Raw genomic sequence first — 20,212 nt, 5'->3', positions numbered from 1 at the left:
TCAAATATTAGAAAAACAAAGGCGAAACAATAGAATGAAATTCAAAACAGTGTGGCTGTGGCTATTGATTGACACATTAAATTCATCCATCTTTCTTGTAATTAAAATTATCTGTCTTAATAATTCAAAGATACGCTCTGCACCTTGTCTCATGTCTATAGACTTCTTCGTGTTAGTCCAATTCTCTATCATTTTTTCCCCCTTTCCGAAAGCGGGATTTAGGACATACGCACCCCATTTTAACATTCCTTTTCATGACAGGATGGTATATAAAGTATCGACAACGCAATTCAAATTAATCTCTAAAAAAATGCACACAAATTGTTAGATAACTAAGCAGAAAAGGATGTATTTTACAACAGTGTGATAGTTAAAACTAATAAATATTTCTAATGCCTCAAACTCCCATTCTAAGTAGAAAATCATTTTTCTTTCAATTTCCTGACAAATTATAACGTACTAAAATTGCTTGAAAAGGGTAAATAGTACAATGATGTATATTACTAGATTTGTAAACCGCGTAATGCTCATATTTTGGTAGTTTATAGAAAGTGTTCCCTTAAGTAAACAAAGTGGATTTGAAGTGATACACACCCACGACAGATATTTATACCAAAGAAGAGATGCTGTACTAACTGTTAACATCATTCAAAATTTCGGAAACAATGTTTGCAACAGTTCTTGTCACAGGTAAAGAATATTTACAACTATTTGCTATCTTTTTTGTTATTCGTGTTGTTTTTTGGTTTTTTTTAACCTTAAAACTTCCGAATCTCGAAGAGAAAACACTGTATTTAATATTTTTCGTACGTTTAAAAAGATTATAAGCGAATGATAAAATCAGAAGTGTAATTTCTTGCTCTAATAATTTGACTTAAAAAAAATGGAAGAAATTATTTTTATCCTTACAATCTACGGTAAAAAAAAATAAAGCAAATGTAGACACAATCCTGAGTTTGGCATCTATTGAATCTATCAGAAGCAGGCGTATATTCTCATAAGATATCATATTACTAGACATCCATTTTAGATGGGGATTTGTCTAATCGGTGCATTACGTTTGCGCGAATTACCATTACATTTGCGCGCACAAATCGTTACGTTTGTGCGCAGCTTTTAATTACAATTGCGCGCATTTTTTTGACAGGTAAACTCAGGTAAATTAAAAGTAGTAATAAAAATAATTACAAAAATATTAAAACAAATGTTAAAACAAAGCTAATCTTAAAAGTAAAAGTATTGATAAATTCATTACTTTACATGTCGGTGCGTGCCGAAACTCCATGTGTGTGCCTTAGTGTAACTTTACAAACTAACTTAAACTATTTACTAATTTTAAAAACGATCACTATTCGTTGAAACACTTTTCACTATGAAATATTCGCAATGAAGTTAATTATGTATGCATTAAGCTATACTACGGAGTTTATAATGATACTTTATAATTAGTTCTAGAATTCAATATGAACAAAATATAATTTGAATTAAGAAATATTTTCAAAATAAATAATTGATAGTCATATTTATTATGAAAAGTAGTGCCAAATTGCGGAAACGTAAAACGCCGAAAAATGTATATTTAATTTTTATTGATATTTTTACCTGAGTTTATCTGTAAAACGAATGCGCGCAAATGTAATAAAAAAAAATCAAAAGCTGCGCGCAAACGTAAAACATTTTAATCCCCAAATGCGCGCAAACGCAGTGCGTCCCGTCAAATACATTAAAAGGTGTATCAACCTGTCTTATCGTCCGTTTTCTTCTTAATTTTTTCTTGTTTGGTAAAAAAGGGGGAGAAAATGAAAAATTAACAAAAAATATATAACATTTTAAAATGATCAAAACGCATATCTAAAAAATGTAAATGTTTGGCTTGCGTCAATGGGACATCAACATTACAGCACAAATAATGAAAAGACATTTAGAGGTTTAGGGTTTATTTTCTTTCTAATATTTTTTAATAAATTTCCAATTAACATAATTTATAACTGTAAACTGCATTCTAGTTACTGTGGATTCTTTATTTTATGTGGGATATCAACTTTCGTAGATATCATGAATAAAGGTGACCCACGGATTGTTCAACGAAATACAAATGTTCTATAGTCTTGTATTCAGACTTTGGAAAAAACCACGAACTCAAATATCCACAACAATGCAATATTTCTTCAATCCACGAACTCAAATATCCACAACAATGCAATATTTCTTCAATCCACGAAAATTACCCATGAAAACAAATGAATCCACAGAGTAACATGCTGTCAAACAATTTTTGGAAACGGTATCAATGATTTTTTTTTGTTCCAATAGCTTTAGCTGTAGGATTGGTATTTGGATCCCCTACTGACAGACTAACTAAAGCAATAAAAGCTCAAGAATTCAGCTGCTACTCTTGTGTTGATTTACCCGAGGGAGAGACATGTGACCAGACCACTGTCTGTCAACCTGGCCATGTAAGTGTTTATTTATGTTTATTATTGAAAAAAAACCCATTAAAGTGGGATCTAACGATCCAGGTATCAATGACCAAAATCGCTGTTCAACATAAACAATATCAAACCAAGAAACAGCAACGCTTTTTATGCCCCATTTATGGGCATTATGTTTTCTGGTCTGTGCGTCCGTCCGTCTGTTCGTTCGTTCGTCCGTTCGTCCGTCTGTCCCATGTCAGGTTAAAGTTTTTGGTCGAGGTAGTTTTAGATGAAGTTGAAGTCCAATCAACTTGAAACTTAGTATATATGTTCTGTATGATATTATGATCTTTCTAATTTTAATTCCAAATTAGAGATTTAACCCCATTTTCACGGTCCACTGAACATAGAAAATGATAGTGCGGATGGGGCATCCGTGTACTGGGGACACATTCTTGTTTAAACGTAATTTTATCACTCTTACATCAATCTTTCATGAAAATTTAATTCTACCCGTCATAAACTTTGTTATTGACGATAATTTACTTATTAAACAAATAAAGGCATTTTACCATTTACAAATCACGTAAATTCAAACTATGACCATATGAATACGATTAGACTCTTAAAAAACTCTTATTATTTTAAAGGTTTGATCTGGTTGGTCATTTTTTTAAAGGAGTAGGTTCAGTAAGACCCCTTTTTGGCCCAAAAATATAGCTGTTTTACAAAATTGTGAAAATGTAATCTTTTAGCTATTTACTGGAAAGTAGAATGCTTCTGCTACACACATATGGGCTGTTTTTGACAATACAATGCTCATATATCGGGTACTAGCATCATTAAGTCATGCTAAATTACTAAAATCTTCACAATTTTAGCATTTTCGTTAAATTTTAGACAGTTTCCGTCTTAAATGAAAGTGGCCGCATTCGTGTTCATTCATTATTAGAAATGTAAGTTGTATTTCATGATATTACATAACATATATAAAGATTGAGGATAAACACGGATGCGGCCACTATCAATTTTGACAAAAACCATCTGAAAAAATGACTTTTTTTGCATATTTGATAGATTTTTCATATTTAAGTTTGAATCGGAGCGTTTTTAATGACTAAATCAGTTAAAATCTTTCACATAAACTAATTGAATCAATTGAAATAGACGCTCTTAAGTGTTTAAAAAATGTCTCGAAATCTTTCGTTAGATGAACCTGAAATTTGAGGCCAAAATCGTCCCTTACCGGACCTACTCCTTTATTCACTTATTTGTTCTGAATATTAATGCAATATGTGTCACTGGAATATAAGCAAACAACAATCAATCAACAAATCTCTTCTATTTAATGAATGCTATCATTTATTTTGAATTTATTGAACCATAAAATTAATTTTTGACACTTCATATTTTATATAATCCGCTTCGCGGATTAATCAATGTGAAGAGTAAAAAAAAACCATTCATTATAAATAATTTTTTATCAAAAATAAAGCTCAAAGAACATTTTATTATTTGTATTAACAATAAGAACGTACACACATGTTGGCGTATGAATACACAACGTCAGAGTGGGCGTGTCGCCATAAAAATTGACAACATTGAAAATAAAACTAATAATTTTAACCAATCAGAAAACAGTAAATACACCAAATTTATTTATAGGAAGATATTGACAAACTAGGAATTGGTTTTGACCTTTATAAAGATCATAAAGCAGTTAAAAGCAAACATCAAGTTTTACAAGTAAATAAATGATCGAAAAATCTATTTTTTTCTTATCTTTGAAAAATACAACACTTTAGCATTCTTCATACCATTAAACATAAGTTTGACCTGACACAAACAGTAAACATACTACAATACTCCTGATTTCTGCACAGTTGATATGTTCAACTGAGACAGCAGCCAAACAACACATTAAAAACAAAAGACATATGGAGAAACAGACATAAGCAATCAAGTATGTTTTCTCTATTAGGGCTTTATATAATTTCAGGAACATTGTATGACCCAGCATCACTATGAAGAAGATGGTACCAAGTTAATAACAACTGGGTGTAGTCACATGCATGTAAGTATTCATACTGTTGTTTATTGTTTGGAGATTGATTTTCTCTCTATTGCATTTGGTTATTTTTTTTTCTACTAATTGGTAGGAATTTCCATTGAGCTCTCGATTGTTATATTTTTTCATACCTGACAAAATTTTCGGAACATTTTCACTAGAAAGCAATTCAGTAATTCCTGGACTACATGCTTGATGGTTTTCGATATCAGTGATAAAAACCGTTTCGCCAACTACAATATATTTTTCAAATAACGATATCTTGTAGGATTGCCAATGAGACAATACTATACACAAAGTTCAAATGAAGTGAATGTTATCAACCGAACGACCTTCGACAATGAGAAAAACCTATACCGTATATTCGGATATAAAACGCCCCGACATTAAAAATATAAAAAAAAACTAATTGAAATAAGGTTACCATTGCGTTAGATATATTAGATAAAATATGCAGTAAAATTACGTTCTTTTATCGGGTGTCGTCATGTATGCCATAATTTTGTCTAAAATATGTTCAATTGATACTTTAATCGGATGTTTATCTAATGAATCAATTATGACTGACGATTTAATTGACCTTTTGATTCTTCTGACCTTTTGTGTTAAATTTGCAGATTTGTATGAACAAAGAAGAAAATAATGCCGAAGAGTGTTATTGGGATGAGAGTGGGGACTTTGAAGGATCTTGTACCTATTGTTGTGAAGATAGTTTATGTAACACAGTAGTCTCCCCTCACGATGACTGTGGTGAGTAATTACAAGTCAAAGTTCGTCGAAACTCTATTTGAACAGCACCTCGTATAATTGAAATGTATGCTAGACAATCACTATGCATTGAACAGTTTATATATATCTTGTTCAGATTGAGGTATTTGCGATAAATACTTACCAATAGGAAATAGGATTACCCAAGTCTCTAGACGAAAGAAGTTTGTTATCAAGATTGGTATTTTAACAAATACCCCTTTTGAAAATTATACATCTGTTAATTTCACCAAATGTGAATCGTTTGAGATTATAGAGCCTTTTCTAATGACCATTTGAACAGAGTATCATACGATATTAATACTTATTTAAAGTTATTTAAAATACACATATTTAAAATCTACTTTAGTAGTGTGTATTTAGTGTTGTTGTCAAGCGCTTTTATACTAATGTGATGTTAACGCAATCAACGCGCATCTACTTATAGATTATCGTTGATAGATTATCTTTGAGCATCTCAACAAGATTGATTTTCTCGCTTGAAAAAAAAGCAATCGAGTTGAGATGACTAATGATAATCTGTTTATCGCTATTTTACATATGACGACGTTTTCAATTTCATGTCAATTTCATTGACAACGCCACGTGCACCCTTAGTTTCTAGCGATAATTTTTTTTTTATATCACTCGACTCCGATGAGAAAGGAAATGATCAGTTTGCAAGATCAACGGAAAATTTGTAAAATAGCGAAAATATTATTTATTGATAAGAATAAAATAATAAGATTATCAAGCATGTTTACTCTTCGGTAGGCTACGCACAGGCACAAAAAGGGTACAGCGATGAGTTCAGATTAAGATAATATAAATACTCCTTTAGTTTGAAATAATTGTGTTAAGCTAATCCAATGCTAGCTAAAAACTGTTTTCGAAGAAGATAAATGGACAATATTTATTAACTTAAGATGGGAAAATAAGAACTATAAAATCATGATAATCTCACACTTGTTTTTCAGACGACCTTGACGACAAGAAAAAGTGTATGAAAAATGTACCTGCTGATAAACCAAATTCGAAAGATGCAAAGCCAGACTCAAAACCCACAAAACCAAATTCAAAAGGAACTAAGCCAAACTCAAAAGGAACTAAGCCAAACTCAAAAGGAACTAAGCCAAACTCAAATGGGAAACCAACTAAGCCAAACTCAAATGGGAAACCAACTAAGCCAAACTCAAATGGGAAACCAACAAAGCCAAACTCAAAAGGAACTAAGCCAAACTCAAATGGGAAACCATCAAAGCCAAACTCAAAAGGAACTAAGCCAAACTCAAATGGGAAACCATCAAAGCCAAACTCAAATGGTAGACCTACAAAACCTGTGCGTTCAACACCTTCTAAGACACCATCTGTAACTCAAGCTCCACAAACAAGACCACAAGCAACAAACGCACCACAAACTCAACCACCTGCAACTAATGCACCACAAACCAAACCACCTGCAACTAACGCGCCACAAACCAAACCACCTGCAACTAACGCGCCACAAACTCAACCACCTGCAACAAGACCACTGGCAACAAATGCGCCTCAAACCAAACCCCCGGCACCTCAAGGGAGCGGAGGTTCTTCATGGAACGGAGATTCTTCAAGCATAGAACATGGTGGTAATCGTCCATCATGCCATTCACACAATGGGCGTCCATGTTGTAAAAGTCATGGTGGACCTGCTATAAATGTTGACGTCCATGTCCATATAGATGGTGGCAGTTATGGGTTTGGCAATTGTCCAGCTTGCAATAACAATGGTGGTAAATCTACGAAACAACCAATAGTCAATATGCAAAAAACAGGTAATGTGAATAGATAATATTTTAATGCTCAAATTAAACTCATTGATAGTATTGCATCAGTAGTTTGATAACTAATTCGAATACCGATTATATCAGATATAAAAAAAAAAATGTCGATAAAGTGTTTTAAAAATCATGCGAATATTTTTTTAGATAAAAAATATAGATGCATGAAATATGCTTTTGTCTTTTCAATTATACAGATCTATTTAGTTTTTTGTAAATTATATTTATCGACATAATGACCTCTTTTTACATTTCCGAACATTGCTTTGCCTTTAATTTAAAGGACGATAATGATTTTGTTGATGTAGTTTTATTTGCAGGATCAAATATTTAATGTGTTTTCTTTTATGGACTCGTTGATTTATCAGTAGTTGGAGGAATGTTATATATTTGAACAACGGTGAAATATAAGTTTTGCAAGCGTGTCATCGTCTAGATAGGAATCTACACATCTATATTTATGTTTTTTTTTTAATCATAATCTTCATATAACTGAATTTCCTCTGTCTTAATGAAGAACTTTACTTATGAATTATCTATCAAGTTGTCAGTGACAATAATGATTTCATGAATAATTTGCATCCCCCCCCCAAAAAAAACCCCATCTTTTATTCGGAAAATAGAAAAAAATTGTTCGATAAATGTAAGAAATTAACATTATTTTCATGTGCAATTTAAAAGAATTTTTGAACGTTTTTTTCCCTGTTAATACGCACATAAGAAATTTTTTTTGCCAAAATTATTATAAAAGTCACATGGATTATTTGATAAAATGTCATGACTCTTTTAAAATATTAGCTGTTAAAAATTGTGAACGGAATATTAATAGTATATATCTAACCCAAACGATGATGACAAACTTAGTCATCAAAAGTTGAAATACTTTGCCAGAACATTTAATATTACAAAATACGAACTTGCAAATATCGGTCGGCTTTAATAAGTAAGATATTTTAATGCCATCTATTGTGAATGTTGTTGCCACTGACAACAGAGAATTGATTTTTAAAAGTAATTCATAATCATTTTCATTGTTGATTTTGTTTGAAACCTTCTCATATCTATGTCATTGGTAATCTCCTTCTATTCACATCATACCATATATTTTATTTAATTTACTACCCTAGACCTTTTGCATTAAAATGACAAGTCAATGTTTACCTGAAAAAGACTTTCTATGTCACCAGACGATAAAAGAGTGATTGTTGTATCTTTTCACATGGTTGTCTGTTTTAGCTGTTATTTTTGTTGGTCTACCTTTTTCATTTAGTTCTATTGGTCATGAGATTTTCCTAGTTTTATACCCTATGCTACAAAAAACACCTTTCTATAGGTTTTTTTTCTGGGAAGTTTATTTATGACTTTTTCTTTTAAACGTAATTTCGTTGAAATGAGTTTTTGTCGTGACCTTAAATTTGTAGTTTTATAACATGCTTTTATGCTTTTATTGAAACAACTTCAAATTTGTTTTTAGCTTGAATACTTCAAGTTCATTTTATAAGTATGTTGAAAGTTAATAGTATATTTCTGAATATAACGATCAGTTTTAGCAGACTTTATACCTTAATATTTTTTAAGATTAAAGGTTTTCAAAAATAGAAAACTAACGACAATATCATCAGCATTGTTTAAAAATGTATTGAAATATATATAAGTTAGCTATGAACGATTAATATTTCTGAGAACTGCCTAATTTTTGCAAGTTTTCACATTTTGCTTTCAAAATGTTCACATTATTAAAATAAAGAATTTGAATAATGAATGTACTGGTTGTTTACGTGAAGTTTTTTTTTAAAACAAAACGAAAGTTTTTGACATCATTCATTTGCATCAATAAAATTAAAACTATCAAATATAAACGCTAATAGGACTTTGTCTTTGTTGTCAGTTGCAACAACGCCCACTAAGTTGAAAGCATTAGTAACAACTGAAAAACCAACAACTGAAAAACCAACAACCGAAAAACCAACAACTGTTAAAACACCACCAGCAACTAAAAAACCAACGACTGAAAAACCAACTACTGAAAAGCCGACGACTGTTAAAACACCTCCAACAACTGTAAACCCAACGACAGAAAAACCAACAACAATAAAAAATCCACCAACTACTACAACAACAGTTCTACAAACTACAGACCAACCAACGACATCAAAAGCACCATCAACGAATGCTACATTAACGACAGAACAACCTACAACAATAAAGACGCCACCAACTACAGATCAACCAACAACGACAAAAGCTCCACCTACTACAGAGCAACCAACAACTACAAAGATGCCACCGACTACAGATCAACCAACAACGACAAAGATGCCACAAACTACAGAGCAACCAACAACCACGAAAGTACCACCGACTACAGATCAACCAACAACAACAAAAGTGGCACCCACTACAGACCAACCAACAACGACAAAGCTTACACCAACTACTGATAAACCAACAACATCTGCACCAGCGACTTTTATTCAAACAACTATCTTATCTACAAATATTCATACTTCTACAGGTCATCCAACTACTGACAAGCCAACAACTGACAAACCTACAACTGAACAACCAACCACAGTTCAACCAACTACAGCTAAACCAACAACTGTCCAACCAACTACAGATAAACCAACAACTATGCAACCAACCACAGCTAAACCAACAACTATCCAACCAACTACAGCTAAACCAACAACTGTCCAACCTACGACAGAAAAACCAACAACTGTCCAACCAACCACAGCCAAACCAACAACTGTCCAACCAACCACAGCCAAACCAACAACTGTCCAACCAACAACAGCTAAACCCACAACTGTTCAACCAACGACAGCTAAACCAACAACTGTCCAACCAACTACAGCTAAACCAACAACTGTCCAACCAACCACAGCTAAACCAACAACTGCTCAACCAAAAAGTGTTCAACCAACTACCGTCCCAACTTCTCCAAAACCAAGTTTGTATTTTTTTTCTAAATTTAAATAGAACTTTATCTTTACTGTTAATCATGACAAGAACTATCAAAAATTTATTGATTTGAAATAATTATGATTTATTCCATATTTTAGCAATGATAAACAATAACAAATTAACAAAGTTCAATAAATTAAAAATGCTCGCGCTTTTGTATGATTCAGTAACTGTCGATCTACTGTAACGCATTTCGTGTTTTCATTTTCCAATGTTATTATTTTACTGCAGTGTTATACTTCAAATGTAGATATTTCGTATGTGCTTAGAAATTATAATCTCTCTGGATATTTGGTAGTTCTCTTTCTTATAAACTTATCTTTAATCCATAAGCATGTTGTATAAAAGATATGTTTGTGTGGGTTGAGCGCTATTTTTTCTAATGCTTGTCATATAAAGGTTTGGTTGGCATGCTTCAGTTGGATGTTTAACTTTTTCTTCAAGCATTTTTATTAAGTTTGACATTTGAAATCAATAAATAGGCGTGGCTTACATTATACTTTAATGTTATATTATGTTCAGTATAACGCAGTATACTGTATACTTTAAAAGGTATTTCATATTTGATGGGTTTTTCGTTTTATATAAAAAAAAAAATGATTTACTTACGTTTACCTATAAAATGAGCTCAAATGAAATGCTGCTTACTCGTAAATTTAATGCAACGTTTACCCTTATTGTTATCCCTTTTGAATTTTGATAAAATTCACCTACTAAATAATAAACATCAAAAGTGATCAAATTAAAAAAAAATGATGAGAAAATAACCTGATTGAATATGGAAATGTATAATATTTTTCCTTTTTACTAGGTTTTACTTGCTACACATGTAAAGATCGTATTATATTTTTCCTTTTTACTAGGTTTTACTTGCTACACATGTAAAGATCGTATTATATTTTTCCTTTTTACTAGGTTTTACTTGCTACACATGTAAAGATCGTATAATATTTTTCCTTTTTACTAGGTTTTACTTGCTACACATGTAAAGATCGTATAATATTTTTCCTTTTTACTAGGTTTTACTTGCTACACATGTAAAGATCAAGAATGTCAAGACCAAAAACCCACAAGTTGTTCCTCTGGCTCTGAATATTGCATGACAACCATTCAGCAAGATAAAGATGGTAAAAGAATATTTACAAAAGGGTATGTATATCAAGCAGTAAGGCTTAATCATAATACTTTTAAATTATAGATTAATGTATACAGGGTAAAATAACAAAAATACCAGTTTCCAAGAAAATTCACCGCTGGTACATTTTGTTACATACAAAAAACATTCCTTATGTGCCATCTCAAGTCAAGAGCCTGTACTTCAGTGGTTGTCGTTTGTTGTTTTATATAATTTTTTTGTTTTTCGTTCACTATTTTGAAAATAAATCGGGACGTTAGTTTTCTTGTTAGAAATGTTTTACATTTGTCATTTCGGGGCATTTTATAGCTATATGGTATGAATTTAACTCATTATTAAAGGTCACGCGGTGACTTATAAAAAACATTGATTATGAGTTATTCACTTGCAAGTGAATAATTCGACCTCATTGAATCCGTATTCATGTGAACTTCAATTTATCCCTTATATTGAGATGGATAACACGTGAATTGTATGTGTGAAATTATTTAAAGGAAAAGAATGTCAACATTGAAAGTGAAACAAAGATAAATAATTTGATTGACTGATTCGATCCACAAAAAATCGTTCTTATACAGGTAAAAACGATGATAAACATTTATTTTTTCATCTATGATATGAAATTAAATAGACCTAGAATAATCCAACAGCACGAGTTTGCTTAATCGTTTATATCTATTTATGTTTACATCGCTCATATAGTCATCGCATGACTTTAGAGGTCAGCTCGATAATTAATCAGATGGCGTCTGGACTAAAATACATACGAAACGAAGCTACGTATGTTCATGTTCGTGCCCTGTTTATTATCTATTTTATAGAGGTCAACTCGATAATTAATCAGATGGCGTCTGGACTAAAATACATACGAAACAAAGCTATGTATGTTCATGCTCGTGCCCTGTTTATTATTTATTTTAGACTTTTAGATAGTTTGGATAAATGTTAAAATACATTGTTATAAATAAAATATGAGAATTTGATTAAAATCGGTGAAAATGAATTTGGCAGCTAGTGCCCCTTTAAGGTGAACATAAGGTGACAGGACGGAGTGCTCTTACATTCTATGTACAATGTACCTGCCTCTGAATAAAATATTTTACGATAAAAACATTTCTATACTAAATTATGTTAATTATTGAAATTAATATCTATATGCTTGGCTTTCAAATAGTCGGCTTTGAGCGTTCCTGGTGAAAGTACATCTACACAAGTGCTGCATGAAATTTATAAAAGTGTTGTTTTCATTTTTTATATTTGCTATTAGTGTATTTGGTCTTATCTTTTGTATTTTCCAAGATGTGTAACAGAGAGCGTGTGTAAGAATAAATGGTGGTTAGCTACTGCACCTAACCCTGATTGTCTTCTTAACATGGATGATGGACCTACTGGATTACCAAACCAAGCAATGACGTGTAGTTTCTGTTGCGTTACCAAAGAATGTAATGAACACGCAGTTCCGGAATTCTCAACATTTTACACCTCTACAAGAAGGCGATAAACTATGAAAAAAATTACATGTACTTCCAGTGATTGTGTATATTGTATTCTTAATCACGTAATTGGTGAAATTGCTCAAAATGGAAACTGAAAAACTTACAACAAATGATACGAATAACTCAAATGTAGACACATTTTAACCTTGAAACAAATTTTTGTATACTGTACATGAGACTAATTCAACAACTATATACAAATATATATACATGTATATATATATATATATTCACTATATTAAGGAGATTAAAATTATGAATACAAAACTAAGTTGGTGTTCTGTTGTATTCTTTTACAAGGAGAAATATTGTTCTCCAGTACAGGACAACTTTATGTAAGTATGATTTTCCTCTGGACTCTACACAAAATGTACGCAAATTTATTTTTTTGAATAAAAATACGTTGTATTATGTTGTGATTTAAAAGCTTTCTTTATTCTTGTGGGAACAAGTTAGTGGCAAAGCTAAATTAAGTTTTATTTATGTGGTGACCTTCATTAACTTCTTGGCTTTTCAAAGGATAACGAATAATTAGATATAGGAAGATGTGGTTTGAGTGCCAATCAGACAACTCTTCATCCAAGTCACATTATAAAAGTAAGCCATTATAGGTCAAGATACGGTCTTCAACATGGAGCATAGGCTCACATCGAACAACAATACAGAAAAGGCCCCAACAATTACTAGTGTAAAACCATTCAAACGGGAAAACCAATTGTCTGATCTATATGATAAACGAGAAATGAGAAACACTTCGGAACCACATAAACAGACGACAACTACTGAACATCAGATTCCTCGACTGAAGACGTTATTATATTATCTGCCTGAAGGAAAAGTAATGATTTACAAATGGTTAAAAAGTTAAATCACAAAAGTACTGAACTCCAAGGAAAATTCAAAACGGAAAGTCCCTAATCAAATGTCAAAATCAAATGATAAAACACATCAAACGAATGGACAACAACCGTCATGTTTCTGACAGGCATTCGCAAATGTAGAAAATGATAGATTGAACCTGGGTTTATAGCATCCAGTTAGGGCGAAGAGAAGAGATATTAGATTTGAAAAAAATCTAAACAGAAAATGGTTTAGAAAAAATGTTAACATCTGCCATATCAATCGGGATGGGGCAGTGACACAAGTAAACAACATCATTATGAAATTCAATTGAAAAAGTAATATAACAAAAATACTGAACTCCGAAAAAAATTCAATAAGGAAAGTCCCTTATCAAATGGCAAAATAAAAAGCTCAATAATCAAACGAAAGGATAAAAACTGTCATATTCCTGATATAGAAAATGGCAGTACTAACTGGTGTGTCTAGACGTCATTTGAAGAAGAATAAACAAACAAATGACAACAAACAAAATACGATGGGTGGTTTACAAACTTTTTGTAGCAATTTTAACTGAATTGGAGATAGAAATATACTCAATACTCGAAATACGGTAATATTTACATCTTAAATTTAAAACAAGAAACCACAATAATTAATCAACATCTTTAGTGAAATCCATCAAAAACATTATAGTTTGTTTTTTTACTCGTGTCTTTTTGTTCTCCTTGTATGTGACATGTTCTTTATGGGTCAATAGTTTGTTTACGAAAAGTGTATTTTGTATTCGTTTTCGTATACCTACAATATCAAACATGATTGCTAATGAGACAACTATTCAACAGAGATCAATGGTGGGGGTTGTAACAACTACAAATGCATTGTTATTCAGTTATGACTTTTTCTCCTCATGTTAGCTTGAAAACGAGTACAACAGACTCACTGTTTAATAATGACATTTATTAATTTGTATATATGAAGATTAATTGTACAATTTTCGGACCAAAACTTCTCTATGTATATGCTTATTGCATATTTAAAATGACTGGGTGAAAAATAACTTGTATGCAAACATTTGTAAATAGTTATCAAAGGTACCAGGATTATAATTTAGTACGCCAGACGCGCGTTTCGTCTACATAAGACTCATCAGTGACGCTCATATCAAAATATTTATAAAGCCAAACAAGTAAAAAGTTGAAGAGCATTGAGGATCCAAAATTCCAAAAAGTTATGCCAAATACGGCTAAGGTAATCTATGCCTGGGATAAGAAAATCCTTAGTTTTTCGAAAAATTCAATGTTTTGTAAACTGGAAATTTACAAAAAAAAATTACCACATTATTGATATTCATGTCAACACCGAAGTGTTGACTACTGGGCTGGTGATACCCTCGGGGACGAAACGTCCACCAGCAGTGGCATCGACCCAGTGGTGTAAATAGTTATCAAAGGTACCAGGATTATAATTTAGTACGCCAGACGCGCGTTTCGTCTACATAAGACTCATCAGTGACGCTCATATCAAAATATTTATAAAGCCAAACAAGTAAAAAGTTGAAGAGCATTGAGGATCCAAAATTCCAAAAAGTTATGCCAAATACGGCTAAGGTAATCTATGCCTGGGATAAGAAAATCCTTAGTTTTTCGAAAAATTCAATGTTTTGTAAACTGGAAATTTACAAAAAAAAATTACCACATTATTGATATACTTGTCAACACCGAAGTGTTGACTACTGGGCTGGTGATACCCTCGGGGACGAAACGTCCACCAGCAGTGGCATCGACTAAAAATCACGGTAGGATAATAATGTATCATATGCCCTTAAATTGATACTATACAATCAACAGATATTTCGAATTGTAAGCGATTAATATCATGACTATCATCACATCAACATGTCATTTTTATCAATTTCAATTTTTTTTTTAACTTATCTTAATTGAAAAAAACTATGATAATGACAAACTGGTCGCCTTAGTCTACAAATAAATCAAGACACAGAGAGTATTCAGTGATAAATCTGGTAAATGTTTTGCAAAAAGTCGTCAGCAATAAGTAAAACGGTATGAAGATAATCAATTAATATGACATTTATTTTCGAAGACATAAATACATTATGTCAAGGGCTATTTCCCACTAAATATACCATATTAGCAACTGTGTAATTAATGGTAAATAATCAAAATGTGAATAATCTAACAGGATCGGTGCATTACGTTTGCGCGCATTACCATTACATTTGCGCGCAAAAAAACATTACGTTTGCGCGCAGCTTTTGATTACAATTGCGCGCATTTATTTGACAGGTAAACTCAGGTAAGCTCAGGTTATAATACTTATTTATTTATAAATTTGTTCAATTATTTTTAAGTAAAAGTACCTTTCCGTTAGTCTAAGTCACCTACTCACCCACGAGGAGGTTGAAGTGGGATTCAAGCAGGATAAGTCGGTTGCATTATATTCTATTAATACGAAAAGTTTTATATTCATCATGTTCTAATGATTTTCTTCCCGATTTGTTATAAAAAAAAAACGTCAACTGTTCGTGCCTTGACCAAACTTTTCAAACTAACTTAAATTATTTACGAATTTAAAAGAGATCACTACTCGGGGTACTTGTTCACCCTGACAAATTCGTAATGAAGTTATATGTTTGCTCTAAGTTATGACGGAATTTATTAGGAACACTTTATATTTTGTCTTAGAGTTCGATTTAAACAATATATAATTAAAAAATATTTTCAAACTTAATGATTTTAAGTCCTATCTAATATGAAAATTATAGTCATTTATATTTTGATATTATTTATATCTTATTATATTCCTTTTTTGACCTGAGTTTACCTGTAAGATGAATGCGCGCAAATGTAATCAAAAGCTGCGCTCAAACGTAAAACATTTTAATCCCCTAATGCGCGCAAATGTAATGCGCCCAACAGGATACAGGTAATGCCGCCAAGGTTTCTGTCAATGTGTTAAATATAAAGTACTAAAAGGTGGCCCCATTGCTGGCAATGCTGTTTTTAGCTATTCTACTTAAAAGGCGTTTTTAATAAATTAATTATGGAAAAACTGCTGTTGTCTAATTGGAGCTCGATATTTATTTGTGATTTTACCGCACTCAAATATATATGGTCCCATGGCTTTTCTTGGTGAATTTTGCGTTTTTTTACGATACCTCACGATTTCGCAGAAAATTTTCCTTTATTTTGATCAAAACAAAAATAATTCCGGACCTTCATCATATACATTTCCGGACAAATTTGTGCTTGCATGAAACGTTATTCATTATGCTTTCTAGAAGAAGAAAAATATAAATGATATAACACAAATCAAAGAGAGTCGTCTATTTGTATCTCTCTGTCATGTTCATGTAATTCTATTTGGTACATTATAACCTGTTCGTCTATGCTTTTATTTAACAGCAACATACTTATTGCATAAACAGATGACTCGTGTATAACCGGGTCTATAATTGTCTGAATTATTTTGATGTCCAGTATAATATAGTTATATATTTTGATCCATTAATATTTGTCAAAGCGGTTATGAAGTCCGAAGAAAAGGTTGCTACCAATATTGCATGAAATCCGCTAATAGTTAATAAAATCTACATTAAAAACTGTCACAGAGTTCTTTCGTTTTTATGAAGATGGATATAGTTTTCTAACAAAGAAATTATTGACAAATGAATTTTTTTCCAGTTAGCATATTACAGGAATATTTTCCATAGACAATTTTGCATACATATTTTCAGAAATAGTCGTTATGTTTTGTAGTCAAATTGATATACATGTACTGGAAGATAACGATTCTTGGGAAAATGACATGTTACATTTTTTTCAACCAATCATATATCTAAAAAAAAAATGAGAATTAGTGTCAACAAAATAGGTATTGGAGGGTCGTCATAGAAAGGTTGTTCAAGATAAAAGAATTTGTTGCGTTTGCTACCCGAATTTAATTGAAGATGAAAATGATGGAATATCCAGCATTCAAACAACAACGACAAGCATTGCTAAAATCTGCTTTGAAAATATGTAATTTATTCAAAAATCTTCATACAGATAACTAACATATTCCTTCTTGTGATTATAAAGAAATATGCAATTCTGAGACTACAAATATTACAATAAGAAATTAACAGTTAAAGGGGCCCTAGCTACGAGATGTAAAAAAATCTAACATCTTTTTGTTTGCTCAATCAATAATGAAATGCAAATAGTGACATAATAATTCGCTTTTAGCAGCCAGAATGGTTCAATTTTTTTTTCAAAATAAGCTAAAAATCCCATTTATTATGAATTATTAACTTGCAAGTGAATAATTCGACCTTATTGAATCCGTATTCATGTGAACTTCAATTTAACACCTTAGCTTGAGATGTATAACACGTGAATTGTTTGTATAAAGATATTTAAAGGAAAAGAATGTCAACATTGAAAGTGAAAAAGGTAAAAACGATAATAAACATATATTTTTCATCTATAATATGAAATTAAATAGACCTAAAATAATCCAACAGCACGAGTTTGCTTAATCTATTTATATCTATATTAATGTTTACATCGCTTATATGGTCATCGCATTATTTTAGAGGTCAACTCGATAATTAATTAGATGGCGTCTGGACTAAAATTCACACGAAACGAAGCTACGTTTTCATGCTCGTGCCCTGTTTATTGTTTATTTGAGACTTTTAATAGTTTGGCTAAATGTTATACATTGTTATAAATAATATATGAGCATCTGATTAAAATCGGTGAACACGAATTTGATAGCTAGTGCCCCTTTAAATATATATTGTCGTAAGCAAGATCAATATTTTTTTTTACTTATATGACTAGTTGTACTGATTATATGTAACGTTCCCTTTATGGGTCGATAATTGGTGTAATAAAGAATTCGTATTCGTATGCCTGCATTGTAAAATAAGGAGGTGTTAAGACTGCAAATGAGATTGCTAGTCCAAAAGTGTGAATTAAAGCAACTATGAATGTATTTGTATTGTTACTAAATCACGCCTTTTCTTCTCGTTTTTTTTTAGAAAACGAGTACACGTAACCCTCTTATAAAAAGTGCATCTGGTTTCATTATATATGAACAATTTAATTTTGAATGTAACCTGTCTTCTGATTTGCTGACGTTGTTTAGTTTATCTGCTCATAGACATAATTTTGTCGTGTGATTGTGACGTCATCAACGTTTTTTCATGGTTTACTCGGGTTTAAAATGGAATTTTTAATTAAATTATAAGAAATTACTGTAATATTTTTTCTGTCTATTCGAAATAACATTAAAAAAAATGTGGTGCACACATTAAAATAACCCGCGTACAGTGTGCACCACATTTTTAATGTCATTTCTTCATAGACAGAAAATCATTACAGTCATTCCTTAAAGATTAGTTGTTCAGTTTTTCATAAACAAATCACCGATGCCTCTTTTTTTATTAAATAGATTTACAGCAAAAATACCGTTTAATTTCTAAAATCATGAAAATATAATAAACAAACAAGTATTTCCAAAAACGAAAAAAGTGAAATACCAAAAATACCGAATATCAAGAAAAAATTAAAAATGGATAGTAAACTATCAAAAAGCAATTAACATATTTGGACATAAAAATTTGAAAAAAAAACCACTTCCCTAGCTAAACAAGATATTGCACAGCTTGTGATCGACTGTATCTACTTCTATCCATTGCTCAAGAAGGAGGACATCATCAAAAAATTGAAAACAGCACGTTTAATAATTTTGTGTGTCCGAAGCGCTTTTCTGGATTTACCTTCATCAGGAACGCTCAAAGTCAAACATTTGAAATCCGAAGATGTATAGGTAGCAAAACCGTTGAAGAGCTATATGTAAAAAAAAAAACCTTAAATAAATAGCCAATTTCATCTTAAGCCAACTTTGCCTGAGGGAGTTGAAACCTTAGATTCAATATGCATAATTTATAGGCTAGACTATGTTATAAACTTCACACACATAGAATCAGACTATTAAAGCTCTAGCTAGGATATGTGTCATTCAAGGAGACGATTATAAACTATGTATATAAAGTGTATAGTGAACAGTGCTTTGACAAGAATTTTTTTTCTATGTATGTATGTATATGTTACAGTAAATAGGTGAAATTAGGAATTACATGTAATTACTAAAATTTAGGAATTACATGTAATCCCCGATGTACTTAGTAAATACAAGTAATTCCTGAAACGGCCCAGTTATTACCAGTAATTACTAATTTTAAAATGAATTTTTACACCTATTTACTAACTGTTAAAACAATGTTGTAATATGGTAAGCTGATCAAAAGTTATGGTAATTCTAACTATAGAAGATCAGTGAGTAAAAATGTCCCTTTTTTGTTATAAGAGCATTAGCTACGAGATATAAAATAAATTAAATATGATTTTTTTGTTTGTTAAAGCATTAATGAAAATTATATAGTGAAATATAATTCACTTTTAGATGTCAATCTGGTTCTACTTTACTAAAATAAGCAGAGAAACATGGTTGATGATTTTTTTGCACTTGCAAGTGAATAATTGGACTTCATTGAATACGTATTCATGTGACCTTCAATTCAAAACCTAGCTGGAGATGTATTCAGATTTAAATTGTAAGGGTTTCGCAGAACCCAGTATCTCGCCTACTTTAGCTGTTAGTTACAAGCTCAACAAAAATGGGGGGAAATATCAAATCTTTTGACTAGTGCT

General features: G+C 31.4%; 1 protein-coding gene across 2 annotated transcripts; it reads left to right on the top strand.

Moving 5' to 3' along the window:
• The first annotated feature begins 562 nt into the window (after nucleotides 1–562).
• On the top strand, nucleotides 563–13,058 carry LOC139511478 (integumentary mucin C.1-like). 2 transcript variants are annotated; one of them, XM_071298254.1, is made up of 8 exons: nucleotides 563–690; nucleotides 2,314–2,456; nucleotides 4,414–4,488; nucleotides 5,100–5,232; nucleotides 6,207–7,040; nucleotides 9,562–10,002; nucleotides 11,036–11,165; nucleotides 12,451–13,058. In XM_071298254.1, exons 1-8 carry the CDS (start codon nucleotides 666–668, stop codon nucleotides 12,650–12,652), a joined length of 1,983 nt encoding a protein of 660 aa, XP_071154355.1. In that variant the 5' UTR covers nucleotides 563–665; the 3' UTR covers nucleotides 12,653–13,058. The 2 variants fall into 2 exon arrangements, with proteins under 2 accessions (XP_071154355.1, XP_071154354.1); XM_071298253.1 differs by having other exon boundaries at nucleotides 8,935–10,002.
• The last annotated feature ends 7,154 nt before the right edge of the window (nucleotides 13,059–20,212 follow it).

This window comes from Mytilus edulis, chromosome 2 (genome assembly GCF_963676685.1).
Source record: "Mytilus edulis chromosome 2, xbMytEdul2.2, whole genome shotgun sequence".
NCBI lineage: Eukaryota > Metazoa > Mollusca > Bivalvia > Mytilida > Mytilidae > Mytilus > Mytilus edulis.
Note: the sequence above shows the minus strand (reverse complement) of the source record. Positions and strands in the feature narration are given on the sequence as shown.

What these genes read in the sequence shown, in the direction of transcription:
- LOC139511478 (XM_071298253.1), top strand. Translation starts at nt 666, where the DNA reads ATGTTTGCAACAGTTCTTGTCACAG. An exon ending in CTGTCTGTCAACCTGGCCAT is followed by an intron (nt 2,457 to 4,413) that starts GTAAGTGTTTAT and finishes ATATAATTTCAG; the next exon opens with GAACATTGTATGACCCAGCA. An exon ending in CTCCCCTCACGATGACTGTG is followed by an intron (nt 5,233 to 6,206) that starts GTGAGTAATTAC and finishes CTTGTTTTTCAG; the next exon opens with ACGACCTTGACGACAAGAAA.